At 34.5% G+C, this 24,073-nt stretch overlaps 1 protein-coding gene across 2 annotated transcripts in view; it reads right to left on the minus strand.

The window, feature by feature from the left end:
- Positions 1-18,154, minus strand: part of LOC121733099 (protein halfway) — a 29,251-nt gene extending 11,097 nt beyond the window's left edge. For both annotated transcript variants that reach the window (XR_006036501.1, XM_042123245.1), the window contains exons 1-3: positions 17,888-18,154; positions 4,938-5,030; positions 2,385-2,586 (exon numbers count right to left, since the gene is read on the minus strand). Coding sequence is in view for 1 of the 2 variants with exons in the window: in XM_042123245.1 (XP_041979179.1) it covers positions 2,385-2,586; positions 4,938-5,030; positions 17,888-17,914 (322 nt within the window). In the remaining variant the exon portion in view is untranslated. The remainder of the gene's footprint in view (positions 1-2,384; positions 2,587-4,937; positions 5,031-17,887) is intronic.
- Positions 18,155-24,073: the final 5,919 nt, after the last annotated feature.

A 24,073-nucleotide genomic window follows, 5' to 3' on the forward strand; every position in this document is an offset into this window, starting at 1 on the left:
ACCCCACCACCACGTCTATCATTGCGGTCATTACGGATCAAAACAAAACCAGGTATCGAGAAGGAGGTGGACAGGAGGTGAGGCTTAAGCCAGCTCTCGGAAATCAGTATAGCGTGAGTGTTATTACCAGAAAACGTTTCAAGTATGTCACTGTAATGACTTGGTATGCTTTGCGCGTTTATGTGACATACGTTTAGAAGTCTACTGTTTTCTACGTTAAAATATTGATCTAACGTTTCGCCCAAAGTTTTACCTACAGAATCAAAACTATCATCTGTATCTGTAAGTGATCCTAAAGAATCGTTGGCAGAATAAAAAGAATCATCTGATACTATAGAATACTTAAATATATTATATTATAAATATATGTTATTTACAAAATATTATGATAGTATTTATATTTAATAAAAAAATATTTTTTTTTATTTTTATCTAAGAAATCCCACAATAATATAAAAAAAAAAACTTAAGTAATTTTGTCACTGTACCACCCGCCAACTGACTTACAGTCTTAAAATATACAAAAAGAAGTAAAATTACAATAACTGATTCATGAACGAACATGATATTAATTATTAACCAACAAACATGTAAAACAAAAAAGAAAAACTGAACAAGTCTGGCATAGAAAAACTAACACGATGTTTAGGCCTTAATTAGTATATACTATACAATTATACTATACAATTATATCTCACATAGTATATACCTACTAGATGACGCCATCTCCGGTGCGCCAAAATTCGTTTATTTGACGGGAAACGTACATTTTTCCGGGATGAAAAGTATCCTACGCCCTTTCCCGGGACTCAAAGTACTTACCTATGTCCATAACAAACAGCAAAATCGGTTGAGCGGTTTGGGCGTGAAGAGGTAACAGACAGACAGACACTTTTGCAATTATAATATAAGTATTTATAACATTTTTAATGATACCTGAGTAGTCTATCTCTTAGTAAACACAAGATTCAACAACACAACATAATATGCAACTGCTCAATTTCGAATTCATAATAATAATAACTCCCACACCGGTAACCGGTTTCATTAAAACTAGGCCAGTTACGCAGGAGTAATTTTATAGTGCCCATGTATGTGCGCAGTACACAAGAGCACTCTATTCCTTTACTCTCATAACCCAGTGGAACGAAAGACCGACACACAGTGTGATAAAAACCTCGATTTTGTTTCACAACGTTTTTCTTTCAAAATACTATAGTTGATAGCTATATAAACATTAGAGTAAAACTCCGAGATCGATATTCTTTGTAGTTATTTTTTTTAAAGAGTGTCAAAGTTGGCGTTTTTCCGGGTAAAAAAATTGCATAAAAATTAATAGAAAAAAACTAATCAAGTAACATTAATTTTGTTTATACCAATTAAACAAGCACTTAATACTTGACTTTTTCTCCGAATTTGGTTAACCTACTGTGATCAAGTAGGCAGATATTTATTTATTTAGTAATTTTAGTTTTTTATTTTAAATTTCGCGCTTAGATCGAATTAGAAAAAGTTTTAAGCATGAAATGATAGTGTGAGTAATCCTTTATCAATGTTATCAAAAATCACACTCTAATAACCTCTGTGTCAGAAGTAATATCCAATTCAATTTTTTTTTTATAAAAATTCGGATTTTTTTATACCTAGGGTTGTCACTAAAGTTGATATTTTATTTTCCCCGACTACATCAGAAGGTGATTACTGATTAGATACTGTTTGAGAATATAAAATCATTAATTTACGTCATATTTTTTAACTTTTTAGATTTTTTATTATTAGACCTACCTAAACGTGATCCTGATATTTTTTGTATAGGATATCGATTGCGAATTTGCGTATCAACCGGATAAATCAAACAAGAGACCTTTAGTGACAACCTTAGGTACAAAAAATCCGAATTTTTATTAAAAAAAATTTAAATACGATATAACTTCTGACACAGAGGTTATTAGAGTGTGATTTTTGATAACATTGATAAAGGATTACTCACACTATCATTTCATGCTTAAAACTTTTTCTAATTCGATCTAATCGCGAAATTTAAAATAAAAAACTAAAATTACTAAATAAATAAATATTTCCCTACTTGATCACAGTAGGTTAACCAAATTCGGAGAAAAAGTAAAGTATTAAGTGCTTGTTCAATTGGTATATACTAAATTAATGTTACTTGATTAGTTTTTTTTTAATTAATTTTTATGCAAATTTTTGACCCGGAAAAACTCCAACTTTGACACTCTTTAAAAAAATAACTACAAAGAATATCGATCTCGGAGTTTTACTCTAATGTTTATACAGCTATCAACTATAGTATTTTGAAAGAAAAACGCGGTGAAACAAAATCGAGGTTTTTATCACACTGTGCGACACGACTCATAACTTACCAGTCAGCGCCAGACTCTCCTTCAGCCTGAAGCTATCCACGTCACAGCAGAACACAGAGCGGGAGACGGGATCTACTGGCGCGCAGGCGGCCTTCTTGGGGCAGTGCTCCCGGGACATGTGGAAGCATTTCCCCATCTTCAGCTCCACGCGGGGCTCCGGCCGGGGCTCCTCCGTGACCGCCGGGGCTGCGGACTGGAGGGACTGGAAGTGAGAAGTTGAGGGTAAGAAGGGTAGCCAAGTGTGTTATCAAAAGCAAAAAAATATTCCCAAAAATGTTTGCTCATGACCTTCCTGTCAGAGGACGAGAGATTTTGAGTGAGATGTCACTATGATATCTTAATATATATATTTCTTGTGTGCGTGTGTATGTGACTGAACTCCTCCTAAACGACTGGACCAATTTTGATGAAATTTTTTGTGTGTGTTCGTGGAGATTCGAGAATGGTTTAGATTTACAGTTTGGTCTACTGGAAAATGTTTTTTCAATTAATTTCTTATTTATAAGGAGTTGTTGATTTTGGAATGTTTTACATTAGATCCGGCGGACGGCGCTATCATCGCATTCAATATTATTCTATTTCAATTTTAGTTTGTCCTGACAGATGGTGCTACGATTAATTTGAAAAAAATTTTGTTATTCAATTCATGTGCTGATTAAAATATTATATTATTTAGGCATCAGCTAAAAATGAAGTTTTCAAAATTCCACCCCTAAAGAAGGAATTAGGTAAAAATAGTATCAAAATTTGTATGTCCACGGGGAGGGCGGGAGAATCCTCATGGATTCCTTATTGACCGGCCCATAAGGATATGTCCAACTTTACTGTGCTGTTACCCAGTAACCTACGGACTAAACTCCCTCCTGGTTACAACCTGCTGCTGTCAAATTATCCTACTAATATTATAAAGGCAAAAGTTTGTTTGGATGTATAGATGTATGGATGTATGGATGTGTGGATGTATGGATGTTTGTTACTCTTTCACGCAAAAACTAATGAACGGATCTTAATGAAACTTTACAATAATATAGCTTATACATCAGAATAACACATAGGCTACAATTTTAACCGACTTTCAAAATGGGGGAGGTGTTATGTTCGTTTTCTTATGTTCAACGATTACTCCGCCGTTTGTTAACCGATTTTCAAAATTTTTCTTTTGTTATGTAGGGTATCATCCCAATTTGGTATTATATTCACAAAAGTGGTGATCTGATGAAGGATCCATAAGTAATCGAGGGAACTCCTCAAATTTTATGGGGAAACATGTGGTGACTTCGGTTTCGTGAGAAGTATTCTAAGCATATGCTACAAACAAGTAAGATTTTGCACCGAAGTACACCTGGTATACCGTGGTTCGGAAGGTGCTGAGAGATCTCCTGATTCTTCATAGATACAAGTTTGGGAGTTTCGGCGTTGTTTTAAGAACGGAAAGCATATGCTACTATGCAAATTACATTCATCATCATCATCACTACCATAATATTATACCATGCATCGTCCCATGATTATGAGCCTTTTCATAGACTTTAAGATCGAGGCTCGAGTTTGTCAAGCGATAATTTAAAAAAATCTATACTTAATATTATAAACCTGAAGAGTATGTTTGCTTGAATGCGCTAATCTCAGGAACTACAGGTCCGATTTAAAAACTTATTTCAGTGTTAGATATCGCATTTATCGAGTAAAGCTATAGGCTATATTATATTATATTATCACGCTAAGACTAATACGACCGAAAAAACTCAGGAAAATGTAGTAAAAACGGGGAAAATATTAGAAAGGGTTTATCTCACGAACTACTGGAGCAATATTTGGCACTTATATAGAGTAGACCACGTGAAGGAGTACTTATAGCTATTTTTATTTGAATATGTACGGTTTCTGTGAAATTCCTAATATACGCGGGCGAAGCCGCGCGGGACATCTAGTCATATTATAAAAAAGGGAGCTACACCAAACATTTTATCACAAAATATGGCCTCTTTAAACGTACGGCATGCATACGTTAGAGTTTTGTTAGTCCAAGTGCTTGTTTTTGATATGCAAGTATCTATTTAGTTTTAGACTTCAGTTATCATTACTAGTAGGGTTGATTCAGACCGCAACGCGACGCGTAGATGCATTTCTAAATTTATATGGATTTAACAGATTCGCAAGACGTCTCACGCAAATGTATGCCCAGCCGCGCCTCGCCTCGTCGATTTGCGGTTAAACCAACTGAATAGTTAAACCAACAGCTGTTCTGACTACCGAACTCGCTGCCTCACTCAGAGTGGAACATTAATTACCTTAATGTAATTAATTGAAAATTTGATATAAGCCTCATACGTTATCTGTCAAACTTTTCATTAAATTGAAGATTAATCAATAATCATAATTAAATGTCTCTGAGTGCGGCAGTCAGAGACATTTAATGATGATTAAACTTCAATTTAATGAAGAATTCGACAGATAGTGTCAAACTCTTGCTTGTCAAACCAAGATAATGTCAAACTCTACAGTTATGTAGAGTATTCGTCTCTGAGTGCGGCAGTAAGTTCAGACACCAACCTCGACATTGGTGTACTTGGGCACCTCCTCCAACCTGGTCTCCAGCGGCGGCACGTGCAGCGTCAGGTACACCAGCAGGCTACACCACAACACCTTCAACTGTGGATTATGGAAAGAAGGATTTTGTAAAGATATTTACTTTATACAAAAAGCTTAACATAGTTTTTCACACTTCATTTTATTGCCCGTAAAGGTACAATTCCGTGCATCGCGACAGTCGTAAGCCGCGCGCGGCCTACGACTGTCGTGACTCGTGAGCCGCGCGCGGCCGACGACAGTCGTAGGCCCTGTCGCGGCCCTCGGAAACGGTGCCATACATTCACGATTGAATAACATACAATGACTATTGTCGCGAGCGGCCGACGACAGTCGTAGGCCACGCGCGGCTTACGACGACACGCGACCGCGACCGTCAAAAATTCATATCAAATGCCACCTAGGCTCTAGGTTTCATTTTGCTCTACGCCACTACAGACCAGTGGTGCCATAGGTCGCTAGACCAATGTCGGTAGAAAATAAAACCTATATTGCCTAGTTCAAACACGATTTACTTTCTATTAATCTGCCGTTACCCTCCTCTGCGTTGTCGGGTAAATGTAAAAGCCGAGGATAACAATAATTGCCATCATTCCTGATAACACAGCCTATCACTAGACCGATCAATATAACGAGATTGTTATCACCTGATTTATTATTATCATTATATTATTCTCTTTTCTCTAACGACCCATTTCCTTTATTCTTTTTGACTGACTTCTAAGAAAGAGGAAGTTATATAATATGTTCGACTGTCAATAATATGTTTTTGTTCATCTTTTCGGCTTTGGTTGGCTTACGGCCGTTCCCAATATTTGATCTATCTCTGGTTTTGCCCTACTAGAGATAGGAATAGCTCACATTAGACATTATCTAATGTCAATTGTGAGCTATTCCTATCTCTAGTAGGGCAAAACCAGAGATAGATCAAATATTGGGAACGGCCGTTATTAAATAAAAAAAAGTAAAGTAGTCGTTGCCCTAGGTACATTTTTCGAATATTAATTCTTTTTGTGCCTAAATGAAAGCTGAAACAATTTCAGGTCGGCCTACTACAAGAAAAATGCCCAGAGCTATGTCTTAAAAGTCTATCAAAATTCTGAATGTATGATATATTTGCTTGTCTTATCTTGCTTGCTTTACAAGTCTTCAGATGTAATTTTTGATGGAGATACATAGCACGTCCCGAAAAGGATAATGAAGGATAGTTTTATTCCGGAAACGCTGTACGCTTCTCCAGCGATAGAGAATTTGTAGACAACATAATATAAAGCTTACAAATTACAATTCATACTACTTAATTGGCAAATTAATTTTTACACGACACCTAATTATTAATTAATAATTGTTATAAATTCGAAAGTGTGTCTGACTGTTACCTCTTCACGCCCAAACCGCTGAACCGATTTTGCTGAAACGTGGTATGGAGATACTTTAGGTCCTGGGAAAGGACGTAGACATATTTTTATCCCGAGAAATGTACGGTTCCAGCATGACAAACGGCGTCATTTCGTATTCTTATTATTACATTTCATAAGCAAAAACTAATGTTTTATATCGACCTGACATTTCTGAGTAAGGCATTAATGAATAACAAATGAAAACACACAAAGGGCCGCGTTGGAACTGGATTGCAGGGGTCGGGGACCTTCGCGTAGGGCCGTGCAGGTCAAACACTCTTGAGTCTTGAGGAAGCCCTTCTGAGGTCACAGCTACGGCTCAATGTCCTTTATAGGTTAATGGTTGAATTCGATTGATTTGCGCAAGTCGGACTTGCCCAGTAAGTGTTAAATTAATTCTGGGTTATGTTTATGTTTTTTCTTGTTCCTCTTACATTTTATGCAAGAAAGGCTTTTAAATACAGGGTTAACTTTATTGGCAAATGAGGGTCCAATCCTTTGAGGGTGTTTAAATAAAATTATACTTGAGAGAGTGTATTAAAGTTAGTGTAATAAAAATACGTCTATACATTAAAGTATATTATTAAAAACATAACCAGGCGATGGTTCTGCTTATCACATATACGCAGGTCACAGGAATATGCGCCTAATTCCAAAGCAATAAAGTACAAGACTAGAACATTCTTATCTTCTTGGGGTCAGGGCAGTTGGACCTTATGACCTAGGGCATAAGAGATACGGCTAAGAAAGGAAGTACTGTATTGGATAATTGATGTCTTGGAGGATGCTCATCCTCATCCCGACCTTACGATTGCCGGTCTATTTTAGGTCACATTGCTGGCTATTTCGCGAAAGCAGGCAATTAGTTACACACTACATAGTAGTGATAGTACATACCTACTTAGTAGTGAGATTTAGGACTAAAGTCGGCATTAGAATGAAATTGAATTAATAATTATTAAGTATTATAAAAGTTTTATTATTTATTTTTTTATTTTATGAAATAAGGGGGCAAACGAGCAAACGGGTCACCTGATGGAAAGCAACTTCCGTCGCCCATGGACACTCGCAGCATCAGAAGAGCTGCAAGTGCGTTGCCGGCCTTTTAGGAGGGAATAGGGTAATAGGGGAGGGTAGGGAAAGGAATAAAAATCACTCGACGAAACACAGCGCAAGTGCTGTTTCACGCCAGTTTTCTGTGAGAACGTGGTATTTCTTCGGTCGAGCCGGCCCATTCGTGCCGAAGCATGGCTCTCCTACGTATAACCGCTTCAGCTAAGACGTTCACTATGTCGCTTCTTTATGGAATCGCCGATCAAAACATTCAAGATTCGACTCATCGTCGCTGCGCGTGCAATTCCGCGTAAGAGCAACTAGTAAAAACCGCGTAACAGCAATACGCGGAAAATTGAGATATTGTGCCAGTCGATTCGAAACCCATTGGCTTATATCAGAATTCACATAATTTAAATTATCCAGTTAGAAACGTACATTTTGCCATCAAAACAATACCGCGGAACATTAGGAGGCCGGAAGTTGGAAGCAATTCTGCGTATTTACTACAGCGGCAAGAAAAATAATATAAGTATAACGAAATTAACAAGTGCTCCCAAAAATAAAAACATAAGAAAATATAATTTCGTTCCATTCGGGTGTCCCTTGACACCTCTCAGTTTTTTTGTTTCATTCAAACTTCTCTATTTATGCTAAGTTTTTTCAATTTAATATTTCATTTATTGTTAATTTTAAATGTATTCAATGTGGAATGATGATACATAACTGATAAATTATTCGAAACGAATCGTCTCTATCTAAAACACTAAAAATAAACAGACAAATAAATATTGAGGTAACCTACTGAGATAAACAACTATAATTTATTGTTTAGAGTGGTATTATAATTTACAGTAAGTACTCAATGATTGATGAATGATTTAACAATCTCCTATCGAAGATCCGTAGAAGAAGTATACCCACTTTAGACCAGTGCTTTTCAACCTTTTAAACTATTGCATAGCTTTTATTGCGGGCTTAAATTAAAGTGTATGCTTGAACTAATCTATGTACAAATTTTGGAAGCTTAAATCACTCTCCTGTGTTGCAAAATTAGAATCCCTGTTTTTATAGAGGTCTTTTTGATTAATTATTCTGTGTTATAAAAGTTGACCAATCGTGTTATGCTATGGGTAATTCAAAGATGATGAATACTGACAATGTACTTTAATTTCTAAGCTTTAGTAATTGTAGAGAAAAATCTATATATCGCTGCAGCCAAATTATCAAGGCGTCACCTTAAGTCCCAATCCACCCAGTCTCTACTCTCTAGACTGATCTCCAGCAGTATGACGTCAGAAGTAATAATCGGTGATCCATAGTCAATAAATGTTAAGGTGTGGTGGTCATAACTCTGTTTACTGTGGGCGAACATGCAGTGGGTGTGGCTCCTGGCTCAGTTTGTACTGGAAAAATCGTAAATCCCACGCTGGACGGTCAATAAGTACCTATTATGATTCATGATGTACATGACCACTGTTCATACGTATAGGTAAGGGCCGAAAGCCGAAAGTCCAAACACGCAAAACTCTACATTGCTCGGAAAAACTGGAGGAGGCAATCGCTGCAAAAATGAGAAATGCAATTGTACCGATGGATGGACAAACTCTTATACATATATTTATTATTGTGTATACTATTATACTAATTTTAGTACTTAATAATTATAGATATTATGTAAAAATTAGGACTTGTCGTATGGCTAAGGCCACTAAGTTTCCATTGTTTAACTTGTTTTAAGTTAAAACTTCTACTGAGTTAAAACTTAAAGTTAGTCATGTTCTATGCATATTTATAAACAAAACACGTACGCAGCGAGATAATCTTGAACTCTACCAAGAACTTATGCAAGGAACAAAAATATTATGAATCTTGAGGAAAAAACATCGTTTACGACGTTTGTGAGTTGCGACATTATTGTTGCTCCGACTGTGTCTTTAGAAATGGTATCTAAATTAGATTATCGCTAGAGGTCGAGAGAACTATTGAAATTTAAAAAAAAACAAGTGCTTATCGGGCCACGCGCAATATAGTCAGAGTAGACAGAATGATAGAGTATGCCGACTTAGAACTGATGTTGACATTTTTAAATTTGACGTATTGTGACGAAAATTGTAGCTAGGGTTGTTAACTTGTTACCTACGAATTTAAAACTATGACATACTCGCTGGACGTGTTCCTCTTTGGTCGTATTGTTGTTTGTGTTTTCGCACATGCGATTAAAATTGTCAGAATCCAATTTTGAAATCTTTATTTTAAATATTTAAAAATAAATTATTATCAGACAGCGCGAGGCACATTCCGTTCATAATCCTAGTGAAACCCGACGAATTTGACAGATATTGAAACCTGTCCGTTTCTTTGCAGTCGAACTACTGGTCGTTATGTCTATTGTGATATAGTGTTCCGTAATATTGCTAGTTTTTGATCATTTTTGTATGGTCAATGAATCGAGAAAATAGATTCCTAGGCAGTTAACGGACAGGTACGTCATGTGGTCGGCTTATGTCAATTCAATATTAGTTAGAATTAATATGTCAATTCAATATTAGTATTTAGTTGTGAATTCGGATGGGTTTAACCTTATTTTCCTGTTCTGAGGGTTTGACTTAACGCGACAAAATTACTTAGATCCGCCATCTGCCTAGGAATTAACTTCTGTGATAGTATAATTATTTATAACGTGTTTTACACTACTTAACTACATCATCTTTGTTACGTTCAAAGGAACGAAAAGTTGCTTTATACTTCTCCGAACACATTTTTTTAGTTGATCGACTATTACTCAATAATTAACTTATGGAGTCTTCTTAGCCGTGACAGTTTTCCTTTTAGGTAAATTAAGCATTTTGTGAATTTTTTCACATTTCCAGAAGCAACCGTTTAGCTGGTAGAAGGGGGTGGACACTGGACTAATGATTTTTTCCACTTTAATGAATGAAAATGATTTTTGATTACTCTATATCTATGAGGATTCTCTTACTCTACGAGCCAGCTTTACAAACTACACAATCCGGACAATAATTATAATGTTTACTAACTCGATTGTTCAAATGTTAAAATTTTACTTTTGTACCTATCTGTAACTGAGAACATAGTAGTTACTACTCTTTTACTTTTAGTTAGAAATAGGTAGAATAAAGAAAAGTTTATTAGATGAAAAGCTATGATTGGTAAGCTTTAAGTAGTTAAGAGGAGTCCACACCGCCCTTTTTCCTTACAAACGTTGTCCCCTGTTTCCTCCCTGGATAATGCTAGTAGAGTTATAATTTTTTTCCTGAATATCAACGGCCACTAATACAATGTCCCTATGTTTTCTTTTTTTTCATAATTTAACTATTAAATAAGATATTAACGTTCAAAAACCCAAAAAAATGGCCAGATTTTCCGCTGTGTTCAAACGTCCAGAAAACAGATTTGGCTAGATTATACAAAAAAAAGCAAATCATAGGAACACAGCTCAAGCCTTTCTTTAATCTTTAATGAAAAAAGTACTTAAATCGGTTAAGTTTTGGAGAAGGAATCAGGGGACAACGAATCGTTGATTTTCTGCAGTTGTCTCTATCGCGTTCTGTGGTATAGGCTTGAGGTAAGGGAGACAGCTATAGATATTACACGTACTTTTTTTTCATTTCTCTAGCCCCTGGTGTATCCTCTTAAGTAATAAAATAATTGAGATCGTAATGCGACAACTTTATGAAGCAGTTAAAATCGAAACTGTTAACCTCATTGCCTAACGGTAGTTCTAACTTGTAGTCAAACAACTTAACTTCGATAAAAAACCAACTGGTTGTTAAGTGAAAATACTCGGTAAGCAGCTAACACAAATAATATGTTACGTGTAATTTTAAACCTGGCGACATCCTGTTAAGTTTACGTCGTAGTTTCTGTAAAGGTTCCGCAGTTTTCGTCGTAAAAAATTAGTCAAAAAAAATTTTTAACGGACAATTGCCCTACCGGCCACCACACATTCCCACTACTGCAACTGTGTCGCCAGGATCAACAGTGGTAACCACGAAAACCCTTCGATATGATCTCAGCCCGAGGAACAAGCTAAATCTGTCCTTGATAAACAGATTGTCAGGAAGGTTTAGACAGATTGTCAGAAAAAAGGTAAAAGGAGTAAGAGATATCCAATTTCCCTCCCCAAGCAATGCGGGAGACAGCCAAATTGTAATGACTAATGACATTAATGTTCGAACAAGAGAAGGGAGCACCACGAGAAAAAAACCCAAAGGTCAAAAGAACTCAAAACTTTCTCCACATGACGTCTTCTAACACAAGATTATTTTCTGCCTATTCTAGAAGTCAGATATACCTACAGAGATTTCGTGACCGCCTCAAAAATCTCGTGTCAACATTTTGCCCTTTATTCATTAAAAAAAAGTAACTTTTCAGCGCTGCTGCTACTTTCACAGAGATTTTGAAAGTGAAGTGAAGTCATTTAGTTTTGTTATGTTATGTGTTACGTCGGTAGTAGTTTATTTTGTAATCTGTGGTTACAACTTACACCCTCTACCACTACTAATATGATATATTGTGTGCCTCTACACAGGGCTGTGATTCTATCTGTATTATTTCTTACACAGAAGCTAATAGCTAAGGATCTCTATTCGACCGACCCTGGTCTAACACGCTGCACTTGCTCGGCTTGAAACAGGATATTATGTTTGCGGTTACTACTGAATGTTAGAAGCTATTTCACAAACAGAACCTTATGTCAACAATACAAAGCTCATTTTCACGGAATCTCAGATGTAAAATAACTTTGAACGGTCTATAGAACGTACTTTACTCGTGGCTACTCGTGCAGCAGCTGAATAGGGATAATAATATTATTATGATTAGCGAAACCAGCATCTACTAGCTATTATTTTTATATAACAATTAACAAGTTTTGAGTATAATTATGTATAGTCTCTACTTATATCAGCGGTTCTCAAACTTTTTTGCCCAATGACCCCTCGTAATGATTTAAAATTTAAATGAAACGCATATTTATTGAGTTGTTTTTTTTTTTACATTTATCAATTAATTTCGCGTTTTTCATATTTTTATAACTTGGGTATGTATACTTATGTCAAACAATACTTATCTCGAGTTTGTATGATGTCATATCATGTAATTGCTATAACATTCAGCTCAGCTCTCTACATAATCTTTCTTTTTTATTGAAAAGGTGATGCTATAAATATTTTCTATTGTATTCCAAACTGAGAGTTCTATTTTTAAACTCAGTGTCATAATGACTCACTCGATAGACGATCTTGCAGCAAAAGATGTTGGTAAGTGCTGACTCAGGCATCTCAAGTCTCAAATAGCTGACAATGTAGATATTAAAAGTACTTACCTGTGTGATGAAAACGCTTAAGATTTAAAAAAATACGCGTGGTGTTTGCAGTCAGCTTTATAATTAAGTGCCAATTCCATCAATGTGTTAGTGATTAGTCAATAATTAAAAAAATAAAGCTAACTCATTTAGGGCCTGTTTCACCACTTCCTGATAAGTGACGAATAGGCTATTCACCAATTAACTTGACAGATCAAGTATGGAGAATCTGTTAAAAAAAGTTGTGAATAGCCTATTCGGCAATTTTAAACAGGAAGTGGTGAAACAAGCCCTTAATATTTCATATTATAATAAATAAAAATATTTTTTTACTTTGTTTCTGTTCTATTTTCTCTTCGTGCTTTTAAACTAAACCACTTAGACAATTTTGATGAAAATATGGTGATACTACGGAGTACGGTCGAGTCTTGAGAACGGTCACGGGATGATGTTTTTCCTGGCAATAATGTACAGCGCTGGCTGGTTTTTTGGCGCGACGAAGTTGCTGGCAGTATATTGTAATTTAGATAAGTTTTGTGACTTTAAAAATAAAAGTCCCATGATATTTATTATATTTCAATAACTGTTTTCTTCCGCTTCCTGGAACATAATAGTATATTATGTTTCCGGTCGAGTCGTGCAGGCTTAATATCATTTATACCTTCTTACCTACGTCAAGAAATGAGTAGTATATTATTATACTCTTAACGTCATCGCAGTCACGTCCACGATGACTTGATCATAATTTTTGTTTGCTTTCATTTATTTCAATTCTTTAAATACGAGCGAAAAAACCATGAAACTATATTTACAGGGTAAAAACCACAGAAATAGATCTTGATATAATAAGTCTGTGGTAAAAACTAAAAGGCATGTTTCGTGTAGGATACATTTTTAACTTTCTTTCAATAAATTATTACATCGTAATATTGTGTACTTACTTAATTTATAGAATGTGTTACGTATATCATTATACAAATACTTTTCAGAAAACTCTATTATTTTACAAATAACAGTAATAAAATACAATTAATAATACTTTAGGGTGTGTACGTGTTCCTTGTAGAGAGTTAACTGTGAAAGTAGCAGCTCTGAAAGACCAAATTTTTTTTAAACTTTTGTATGGGGAAACTCCTGACGCTCGGGCCCTTGTCCATATAAAAGTGAAAAAAAAATTCGTCTTTCAGAGCTGCTACTTTCACAGTTAACTCTCTGCAAGGAACACGTACACACCCTAAAGTATTATCACTTATTTTTGTTACACCCTGTATATTATAACGCTATCACCCAGGGTGGCGGGGAGGGGCTCAAGTAAGTTTCATTATTTTTAGTTTTTTGCTCATATCGCTAAAACGTTACGTTGTAGAGAAAAAAAGTGCGGTACACAATGAAAGCTCATAAAATTTCCTACAAATTTCTCCTTTACACTTTTTATCTATCTTTGTACAAAGTTTGATTTACACCCTTTAATTCTCTTGATCCTCACTCTAAACGAATAACACATGCTAAGGTTTCCTTCTTCCCTCCGAAAAAGTACCAACCCTTATGCCTTTACCAATACTTAGTAGGCAGTCCGCAGTACTAGCCTTAAATATGTAAATAGTTGCTTTGTCTTTAAAATCTGTTCAGGTATTTAGCTTTGTTTATGTCGCCTACATATTACTAAAGATCTCCTGACACTATTGTCAGCGAAAAAAACTCTAACTATACAAAAATGAAATGTGAAGTTTACAATTTGTTCTAATTACTACCAATTAAATATGCGTTATCCAAAAATTCCGGCACAAAAAACATTTGTCGCGGAAGTTTTGGTTCTATTTCTGTCTCGACTCTCGCACACAATGTGTGTGTGTCTGTGTGTTGAATATAAATAGACATTTTGTTATCTGTATGATGTCATTACATGTATTTAACTAAGTACACAGCGCAATATTGTATGAGGATCAGTATGAGTTATTACGAAACAACAAGGCCTCTGTGAGTTGAAGCCTTTTTAAAATGTTAATGTGCAGAAATCTACGAATAATAAGCAGAAATTCTAATAATACTGATTCGTTTGTAATAATTATAATAAAGAATATACTTAATAAGTATAAAAAAATCATAAATCTATAAAAATAACGAAAACCATGAAAAATCTATAAGTATAAATAATAAACACATCATTTACACTTTTCTTTCATCCTTTTTATCTAGCCGACGTAATATATTCTAGACATGTCTATAAATAAACCGACTAATAAAAAATTGTCGGTCAACATAACAAGCAATAACGCGGACTCAATCAAATTATCTCGTTGTGCCAACTGAGTTAATTTGACGCTGACCCCCGACTCCCGTTGCTGTCTTATTGACCCCCTGCTATGATTTCATTTAGCCTGAAACTCATGGTTATTAAAATATTATGGTCATATGATTAGTCTAATATTATCACATTGTTTCTTCTGGTTCCTCTAGCAGAATTAGTTTTCGAACCGATTGTATGTCAACACTCAACAACTATATAGACACATTCCGAAAACTTTCATTATTTTCAAAATTCAGAAATAAAACAATTTCCATTTTATTTTATTTGAACTCAATCTAAATTCTACTAATATAACCCAGTAATTACGGACACTCGTACTCATAAACTTCATAATTATAGGCGTACCTGCGTACTACCACAGAATATATATTGGTACTACGTAGACAGTAGAGAGTAAATTTAAAATATTTGGGGGGGGAACTTCGTAAAAAAAGTTTGGGAAACTCCAAACTAAAAGCCGAGAGTAATTTTTTGTATTGCGTTTTTTTTTTTGGATTGTTAATTAAAGCCAATAAAATATTAAAATGAGACCTTTGGCAAAAACTCACTAGGATGACTAGAAACTATCCTTTGGGGCTGGAGCTCTTATTTTTGCTAGAGTTAGCGATAACACCGTCGCGTCGTTGACACCGATCTCGCTTCTCGAAACTATAACCTATTAAGTATTATTAGATAACCCTTCATCAATATGCTAATGTATGTCCGTACACGTTCACTAGAACAATGCACGCTATTTATATCATTTGTTAGCGGTGGCCGAGCGATACTTATAATAATATCATTTTAAGCACATTAATTGTTTGGAGAGCTGCCAAATAACATGATTTCTGGATAAAACAGTCTAAAGAACGAGACAGAAGAAGACATTTTGAAATAATAGTTTGAGATTTTGGAAAGCATGAGGTACATCATACCTGTATGATGTAAGGTCTAAGGTTTATGATCGGAGTTTATCTATTTTCTAACGCTTTTATTGGCTGGCGTCAAAATGTTTTTTCTATTCAATCGTTAACCAACTAAAGAAGGCTTCTGTCAAAAACCTTTTAGAAACTGGGCATGAAACTGTGAAGGGTTCACAGTCCAACATGTCTTATACATATTATAATATACATTATGTACGAGTACATGTGTTATCAGTTATCTCCACTCTCGGCTCCACAAACGTCTGCGTCAACACCACGATCCCACCGCACACATGGCTCAGATAATGTATGTTTGTATATTTATAAATAAGGTAAAATGTATGTATTTTATGTTGAATGTTGATAGGAGACCCTAAGGACCAAGTTTAAAACTTTAACTTTCAACAACTCAACATAATAACGCCAGATATAACGCCAACTTCTAGACTCTAGAGGAGTAAAAAACCATTAATCATGAAGGCCTTTACTCAGCAGCAGCTTTTTAAGAGCATAGGCTCTTAAAAAGCGTTGTTCTTTATTTAAAAATATTGTTTTTAAATTAATAAACGTTCTGTTTCATTGAAAACTGCGATCAATGACATCGCTGAAAAAATAATAATGCCCCCTTCCACAAGTTCCCAACATATTTTAATTTTCGTCTTTTTTAACATAAACATTTGTGCTGTTGTCTTTTGTTATTATGATTTTTTTAACATTTATGTAATTAAAAGATTTATTACGGTAAAAAGTAAATTAGTTAATGCAAGCAAGTGCTAAGTAGATTTATTTATTTAAGTTGCACCGTATACAATTATTATTTTACATAAAAAAAAACACAAACATAATGGCGCCATAAGTTTAAAATTTTGTAAATTTTATATCGCATTTAGTGTAATTTCTGCTTAGATTTTCCAAAGAGTTTTTTCTGCATAGTTTTTACTTTTTACTATTATTAGCTACTGAATTGGGTTATTAATTTATTATTAGGTAATAATCATCAATCACTATAAATAGAATAGCGATTATACACGCACACAACTGGTTAGTTTTTATATGAGTAACTTAATATGATTCAATAATAAATAAAATTAACATATTTATTGTGATTAGTAGCGCAACAACTATAATAACATTTAAAATGTAAATTGTAATAAATTAAAAAAATGTAACAATAAATAAAACGTCGATAGTGAGTCGATATAATTTTATTTTTGCATTTATTACCTAGTACCTACTTGTGTAGGTCACTGGCCACCGGTTGGACATAAAAAAGAGAAAAGACGTTTTTTATAAAATTGGCGGGAGATCCACTTTTTTTTACGCGACTCCTCATCGGCAAAGGAGGTAGAGATACATTATTATCCGAGGTGGGCCGAAGTCCTGTTCCTTGACCTTGCGTTCGTTACACAGAAGGACCCGTCTTTGTTATTCCATTGTTATTGATAGTGCTGCTCGCTATTCAAACATATTCCATTTTTGTTGACAACAGAATATTTATTTGACTGCTGCGTATAATATTGCTGTATAATTTAACCCAAATTCTGATTAATTCGATTAGTCAGCCTTAACGTGTCACGTTATTATTCCATGTCAATATAATGTTTAGGTATTTGTTTTATTATTTGTAGGACATTGGTATTACGATTTTGGCAGAGCTGTATCAGCTGTGCAGCCGCACATTTCTGTGTCATCTGGCCCGTGGTACGAGGAAAACAAACTGCAGCCAGTGGCAACACTTTCTACGTGTTTCTAACTTTCTTTAAACTGTTTTTACAATTAGCAGTAAAAATACTTAAATAACTAGTTATTTGTTGAATTGCTAATTGGTACGGTTAATTATCTTAAAAATATATTTGAATGCTGCTTGCTTTGGGCGCAGTGCAGAATTGAAAATAGTAAAATGGTTAAAAAAAGTAACTTACATCAGTTATTCTATTGATATTCCACATTTTATAAAATCTAAAATATCACACTATGCACAGAACTGCTTTCCAAGTCATCGGAATGCATAAGCGCGCGAAACGCGCTCGGTACACAATAACATTTTTCACTTTTGTTCACTATTTTATAATATATTTTATCACATCACACCTCCGATATTGTACACCGCCGATACTCGAGACGCACGCATACTTCGCTCGGACAAGTCAACTTTGCTCTTGGCAAAACACAAAAATGAAGTTTACATCGAGCACATACACAGATGCGTGCCATGACGACGCATCGTGCGAGGGAGACGGGCGATCGGTTATAGGCGTTCTGCACGGGAATGCAATGCAAGGGAAAGGGACAGACGTAGTTGTGTCAGCTGCGCGCCCGTCATCCGGTATTCCCGTTGAGAATTCGTTTTGAGGTGTGTAGCTACTAGCTAGCGATAAACTTTGTTTGAGGACATCTGACCTCCCTAGATAGCAAATATTTTTGAAAGGGACCGAGTTTCGACGTATCGATGTTTGCCCTTCCCTCAATATTTACGCTATTTATGTTAATTACTAATTTAGAATAAATACCTAGGCATTTAAATAATTCTTATAAATTAGGCATATTCGTTTAGGAGCTAGGATGCCAGACGGATATTATATAAAATAAACCCTCTTGTTGTCTTGTATCGAAACTCCAAAGGAATTATGAAGTTAAAAAATAATTTATTGATTTATAAATGCCTTAGATTAAGTATAGTTTTGTAATCACCATCCAATAAATAAGAAGCGCCTGAAATGAGCAATAAAAATTTATTTTTAATGCTACAAAGAAGAATGCTATCTAGTAGGGGTACAAATTACAATGTCCCAAACTTTGAGCACCTTTGGCCTATCCTTTTAGTATTCGATACTCATAAAACATTAATTCATCTAAGTACTTACCTATATATTACTACTTACCTAATTTTAACATTAATTTAATGTTTTATTTTACAATTATTGTTAGAACAAAAACAGAAGCAATGTAGGCAGTAGGGTCTCTCCCTCGTTTTACTATGGTTTCTCAGTTCACTTATCTTTAATATTATAATAATAATTAAGTACTTAATTATTATTGTGCTAACAGCCGCACACAGAGACGAATATTGATAAGTAATTACTAATTAAATTATTAATGAGTTTGACAGATAATTGCAGATAATTTATCAGGCTTATGCCAAAATCTTTGTTTAATTACAGACATGTTAATGTTGCTTTCCATCAGGTGACCCGTTTGCTCGTTTGCCCCCTTATTTCATTAAAAAAAAAGTAATAATAATAATTAATAAGTAAGGATTATTAATGATTTATATATTTTTATTGCACACATAACAAAAGATACTTATTATTTATTATCTTAGTTAATAAGTACTAACTGTCATCGAAAGACGACATAAAGGTGGAAAGACGACACTAAGGGTGCCCATACACGGGACAATTTGTCGTTTCGATCGATCGTCAAGAAAATCGTCCAATCGATCTTTACACCATACACGGGACAATTATCGTAACGATTTATCTCCTCGATGTTAAAATCGAACGACAAATTGTACATGTATAGCAATATCGCAAACGATTTTACGTTCAAAAGATCGATTGGACGATTTTCTTGACGATCGATCGAAACGACAAATTGTCCCGTGTATGGGCACCCTTAGTGTCGTCTTTCCACCTTTATGTCGTCTTTCGATGACAGTTAGTACTTATTAACTAAGATAATAAATAATAAGTATCTTTTGTTATGTGTGCAATAAAAATATATAAATCATTAATAATCCTTACTTATTAATTATTATTATTGCCACCTTAAGGAATTCATTTTAGGGTCACCAGTCCCAAGACTCCTAAGTCCGCACTGATTTTATAAGTCCTTGTATTTGTTTATTTCTGTAATGTGTACAGTATGGCTGATCGCTCGTAAAAATTGGAAGCGCGCCATTGCGATCGAATTAGATCATCACTACATATTTATTATTTACTTTTAACTAATAACTACTTTACATAAATAAACAAATTTGGCTACATAGGTAATATTTTTCTGAAAATCCGTGATAATTTTAACAAAGATTGCTTGAAATGTACACGATTAGGCAAACGTTAGCTTACGTAGTAGGTAACTATATTTTAGGCTTTAGGCTTATAATTAACTGATCACCAGAAATAGTAACATTTCACAGACAAAAATAGTAAACGATCACCAAAATACAGACCACCATTTTAATGTAAAATGATAACCAAATATTTAACATCTTAAAGCCAAAAATAGTAAATGATCACCAAAATTAGTAAATGATCACCAACATTATACTAGCATTTTAAAGTAAAATGATCACCAAAATAAGTAAGTAAATGATCACCAACATTATACTAGCATTTTAATGTAAAATGATCACCAAAGATTTATTATCTCGCTAGGGCAGTTCCATGTAAAAGTCTACCATACACTAAGAAAATAAATACCTGATTTTGGTATTAAATATACTTAATTATAGTCACAACATTATGGTAATTTCTAAGCATTACTTTTCTAGCAAAGCTGCCATTTATGAGATGATGTCGTGAGCTCGGCTGAGTGTGGTTTTGTGTGATGAAGTTCTGACTTAGTTTTCACGTTATCTATTTTAAATTCTTGTCATATTTTGTTACACACTGATTGTTCACACAATTAAATACCGATATAGCTTTTGAGATTCGGGAAAATTCATTTTTGAAAGATATAATAGGCTTGTAAGATCACAGTGTCGAGTTGTAGTGTCGGTCACATAAAAAACATTAATTTTGTCTTTAACTACAGTAAAATTTCCTACGTGACCCCGTTACTCAAATGATACTGGCATTAAAAATTTGACATCTTTTTTTATAAAACCTAAACTCAAAAAAAATTTTTTGTAGTGTCAGTCACATTATAGAGTTGATCACGCCCAAAAGTAGCGTTTTGTTTGTTAATTTTGGTGATAGATGGCGAAAATAGCTATAGAAAGCAGAAAGAGAGAAGCAGATCGCTAAATTATTAGTTTACGAACCTGCCAGACCACCTCAAAGTCAAATATAATCCAAAATTTTGCGATGATATAATAGATGATAGGAAATAGGAAGCAATTGTCACAAAAACTTGGCAGTAGAATATGAGATTCTTACAGATATCGCAAGAAAATAAGATAAAATTATTGATCTTTAAACTTTATTGAACGTAAGGTAGACCTGCAGAACTGGAAACCTTCTAAAGTAATAGCGACCGAAACTCTATAGTGTCTGGTCGTTCTTACCTCTACAGAGCTCATATAAAGGAAAATTTTTAGCTTAAAAAATGACGAAAGTCTGCCTATCGCTGGCTCTTGGGTTATTATGTTAATAGTTTTTTAGAAGATTTCGTGTTGAGTTATTTTTTGACAAATTATTAGTGATTTCGTTTTTGTGATGTTTAAGTTCAAAAAAAGCATTTTAATGAATTAACTAATTATTACTGATTTGCTTTTATATAATTTTAGAGTTCATATTGTACGTGCTGAGATACACAAATTTTAAGGTGTCATGTAAAACTACCGACTTTTTCCTGCACAAAGTGAGTGTAGTGTCGGTCACGTTTTGGGCTGTAGTGTCGGTCACAATTTCTTTTGCTAATAAATATTTCTTTAAATAACTTACACGTTATAGGTAACTATTTTATAATAGTTTGTTTCATGCACTTTCAATAAAAATATAAAGTACAGTTATTCAGCACACAGAGAGGAAGATTATTGGTGTTTACAAACACTCTCGGAAATGACTTCCTTTTGCATGTAGTGTCGGTCACGTTTATGTTTGACTAAATAGATGCTATTTGAAAACAACAGTGTACACCATTTTTTCTGCATAAGTTAACTTGTTTAATCTGCTACAAAGCCATCTTAAAATTGATACTAACAACATTATAGTAACCATAATATATGACAAAATAAAACGCAAGTCGTATCAAATGTAGAGTCAGTCACATATGGAATTGCCCGCTATCCTATTTATGCAAAATTACTCCAAATAAATCATTGTTACTTAAACCAAAAGTAGTAAACGATTACCAACATTATACGTTAGCATTTTAATGTAAAATTTTAACCAAATATATTTTTATTTAGCAAATAACCTATTAAAGAGAAGAAGACAGATAGACGGACAGACAGACATCGAAGTCTTAGTAAAAGAGTCCCGTTTTTACCCTTTGGGTACAGAACCCTAAAAACGGGACTCTATTACTGAGACTTCGATGTCTGTCCGTCTGTCCGTCTGTCTGTCTTTCTCTAGGGCCTAGGCTGTATCTCAAGAACCGCTCCAGCTAGACTTCTAAAAATTTCACAGATTTTGTATATCTGTTGCCGCTATAACAACCAGTACTAAAACAAAATAAAATAATTATTTATTTAAATACAACAAACATTATTTTTTTGGCCTTTTTTGCTCGATATCAATAATGGCAACCGTAGGCACGTTGATATTTTCGCAAAGGCCTTGATTATATTATGTTAACTTTAATAATTAGGTAATAATAATAATAAAAAAATAATTTAAAAGGGGCTCCCATACAAAAACACAGTTTTAGGTCTAATTTTGTTCTATAACAGTACGGAACCCTCCATGTCCGACTCACACTTGGCCGACTATTTTGTTAATAATATGCTTACATGTTTTGTCAATCGTAGTGATTTATTTGGACAGAAATATCGCATTGATTTGCTCACAAGGAGTTGGTGATCATTTACTATATTTGGTGATCATTTACTATATATTTTAGTGATCATTTACTATATTTGGTGATCATTTACTTTATTTGGTGGTCATTTACTATATTTGGTGATCATTTACTTTATTTGGTGTTCGATTACAATTTGAAGTGTTGTCATGACTAAAATAGCTGGTAGTATTGCAATTTTAGACTTTTTTTTTTGGTGGTAATTATCTTTTTTTGGTAAACAAGTTTAGGGTATCAGTGCATTTTTTGGTGGTCATTATATTTGTTCCTTTTAGTATTATCTGTATTCTGTGGTATAGCGTAGACGTAGAGTAGCGTAGGCAGCGGGCGAATTACGACTGGAGATACTGACACAAAATTCTTGGTTATTTGTACCAGTATGCCGTTTTTACAGGGGTATATTTACGTAAAGGCAAAAAGGAAAATGATGGTCATAGCGCTCGCACTGGCAGCCCAAACGTGTGGGCGTTAATCGAACGTGTCGGATAAATAACTAGTGTCGAACGATTTGTTCCACAAAAATGCTTGTATTTTCAGATAGTCGAAAAAAAATAAGTAGGCGAAAGCGTAATGCCATACTTGTCGGGTGCGGCTTACAGCCCGCCCGCGCCATACCGACGCGACGCGAATACGTTAATTTTAATAAAAAAAATTAACCATTTGTACCAGGCTAATTTTTGCATAGCTAATCATCGTCGAGTAGCCATTCACGAAAATAACCTTATTTAATTATTATATATTTATTATTAATCACCCATACTTTTCCGACAGCGCCCAATGGCCGCCATACCACTGCAAAGGTGTAATTTTTTTTTTACTTATTTTTACTTTCGCCTACTTATTTTACTTTTTTTTTATTACAAATGACCAAGAATTTTGTGTCAGTATCTCCAGGCCTAAATGTGGCTGGCAGCCCAACATCGGGATGGTTGGCTCTCGTTTAGCAGTAGACTAGTTGGTGATATGACCCTAGAAGTTTTCTGAACGGTTTTAGAAAAGGCAGAGAATCATATCTTTCTGGGCAGATAAAAATTGTCTGTGATCCGCTTTAGCATTTAGATTTTTAAAATATAATTTAATGTAAAGCAATGAGCTCTACATTAATTCATCAAGCCCCATACGCTCACCGGTGAACGAGACACAATAGAATATCTATTGTGTCTCGTTTTCCCACGATCGACGGGCTAAATCAAAATCGGTAAACTCTGATCTGGATTCCTCCTAGAGCTCATCCTAAATGCTGATGAAGTAGTCAATACTCTAGTCTCAAATATAATTTATTAAATACATATTTTTTTTACGATTTTAGAATTAATTTTTATTTTACGGCTGCCATGTTGATAATGATGACGTCTTGTGCGTGACCTATAGACTAATGTTACCTTCGCGAAAATATCAGGTGTCCGAAAGCTTTTAGTAAATAA

Source organism: Aricia agestis, chromosome 13, assembly GCF_905147365.1.
Source record: "Aricia agestis chromosome 13, ilAriAges1.1, whole genome shotgun sequence".
NCBI lineage: Eukaryota > Metazoa > Arthropoda > Insecta > Lepidoptera > Lycaenidae > Aricia > Aricia agestis.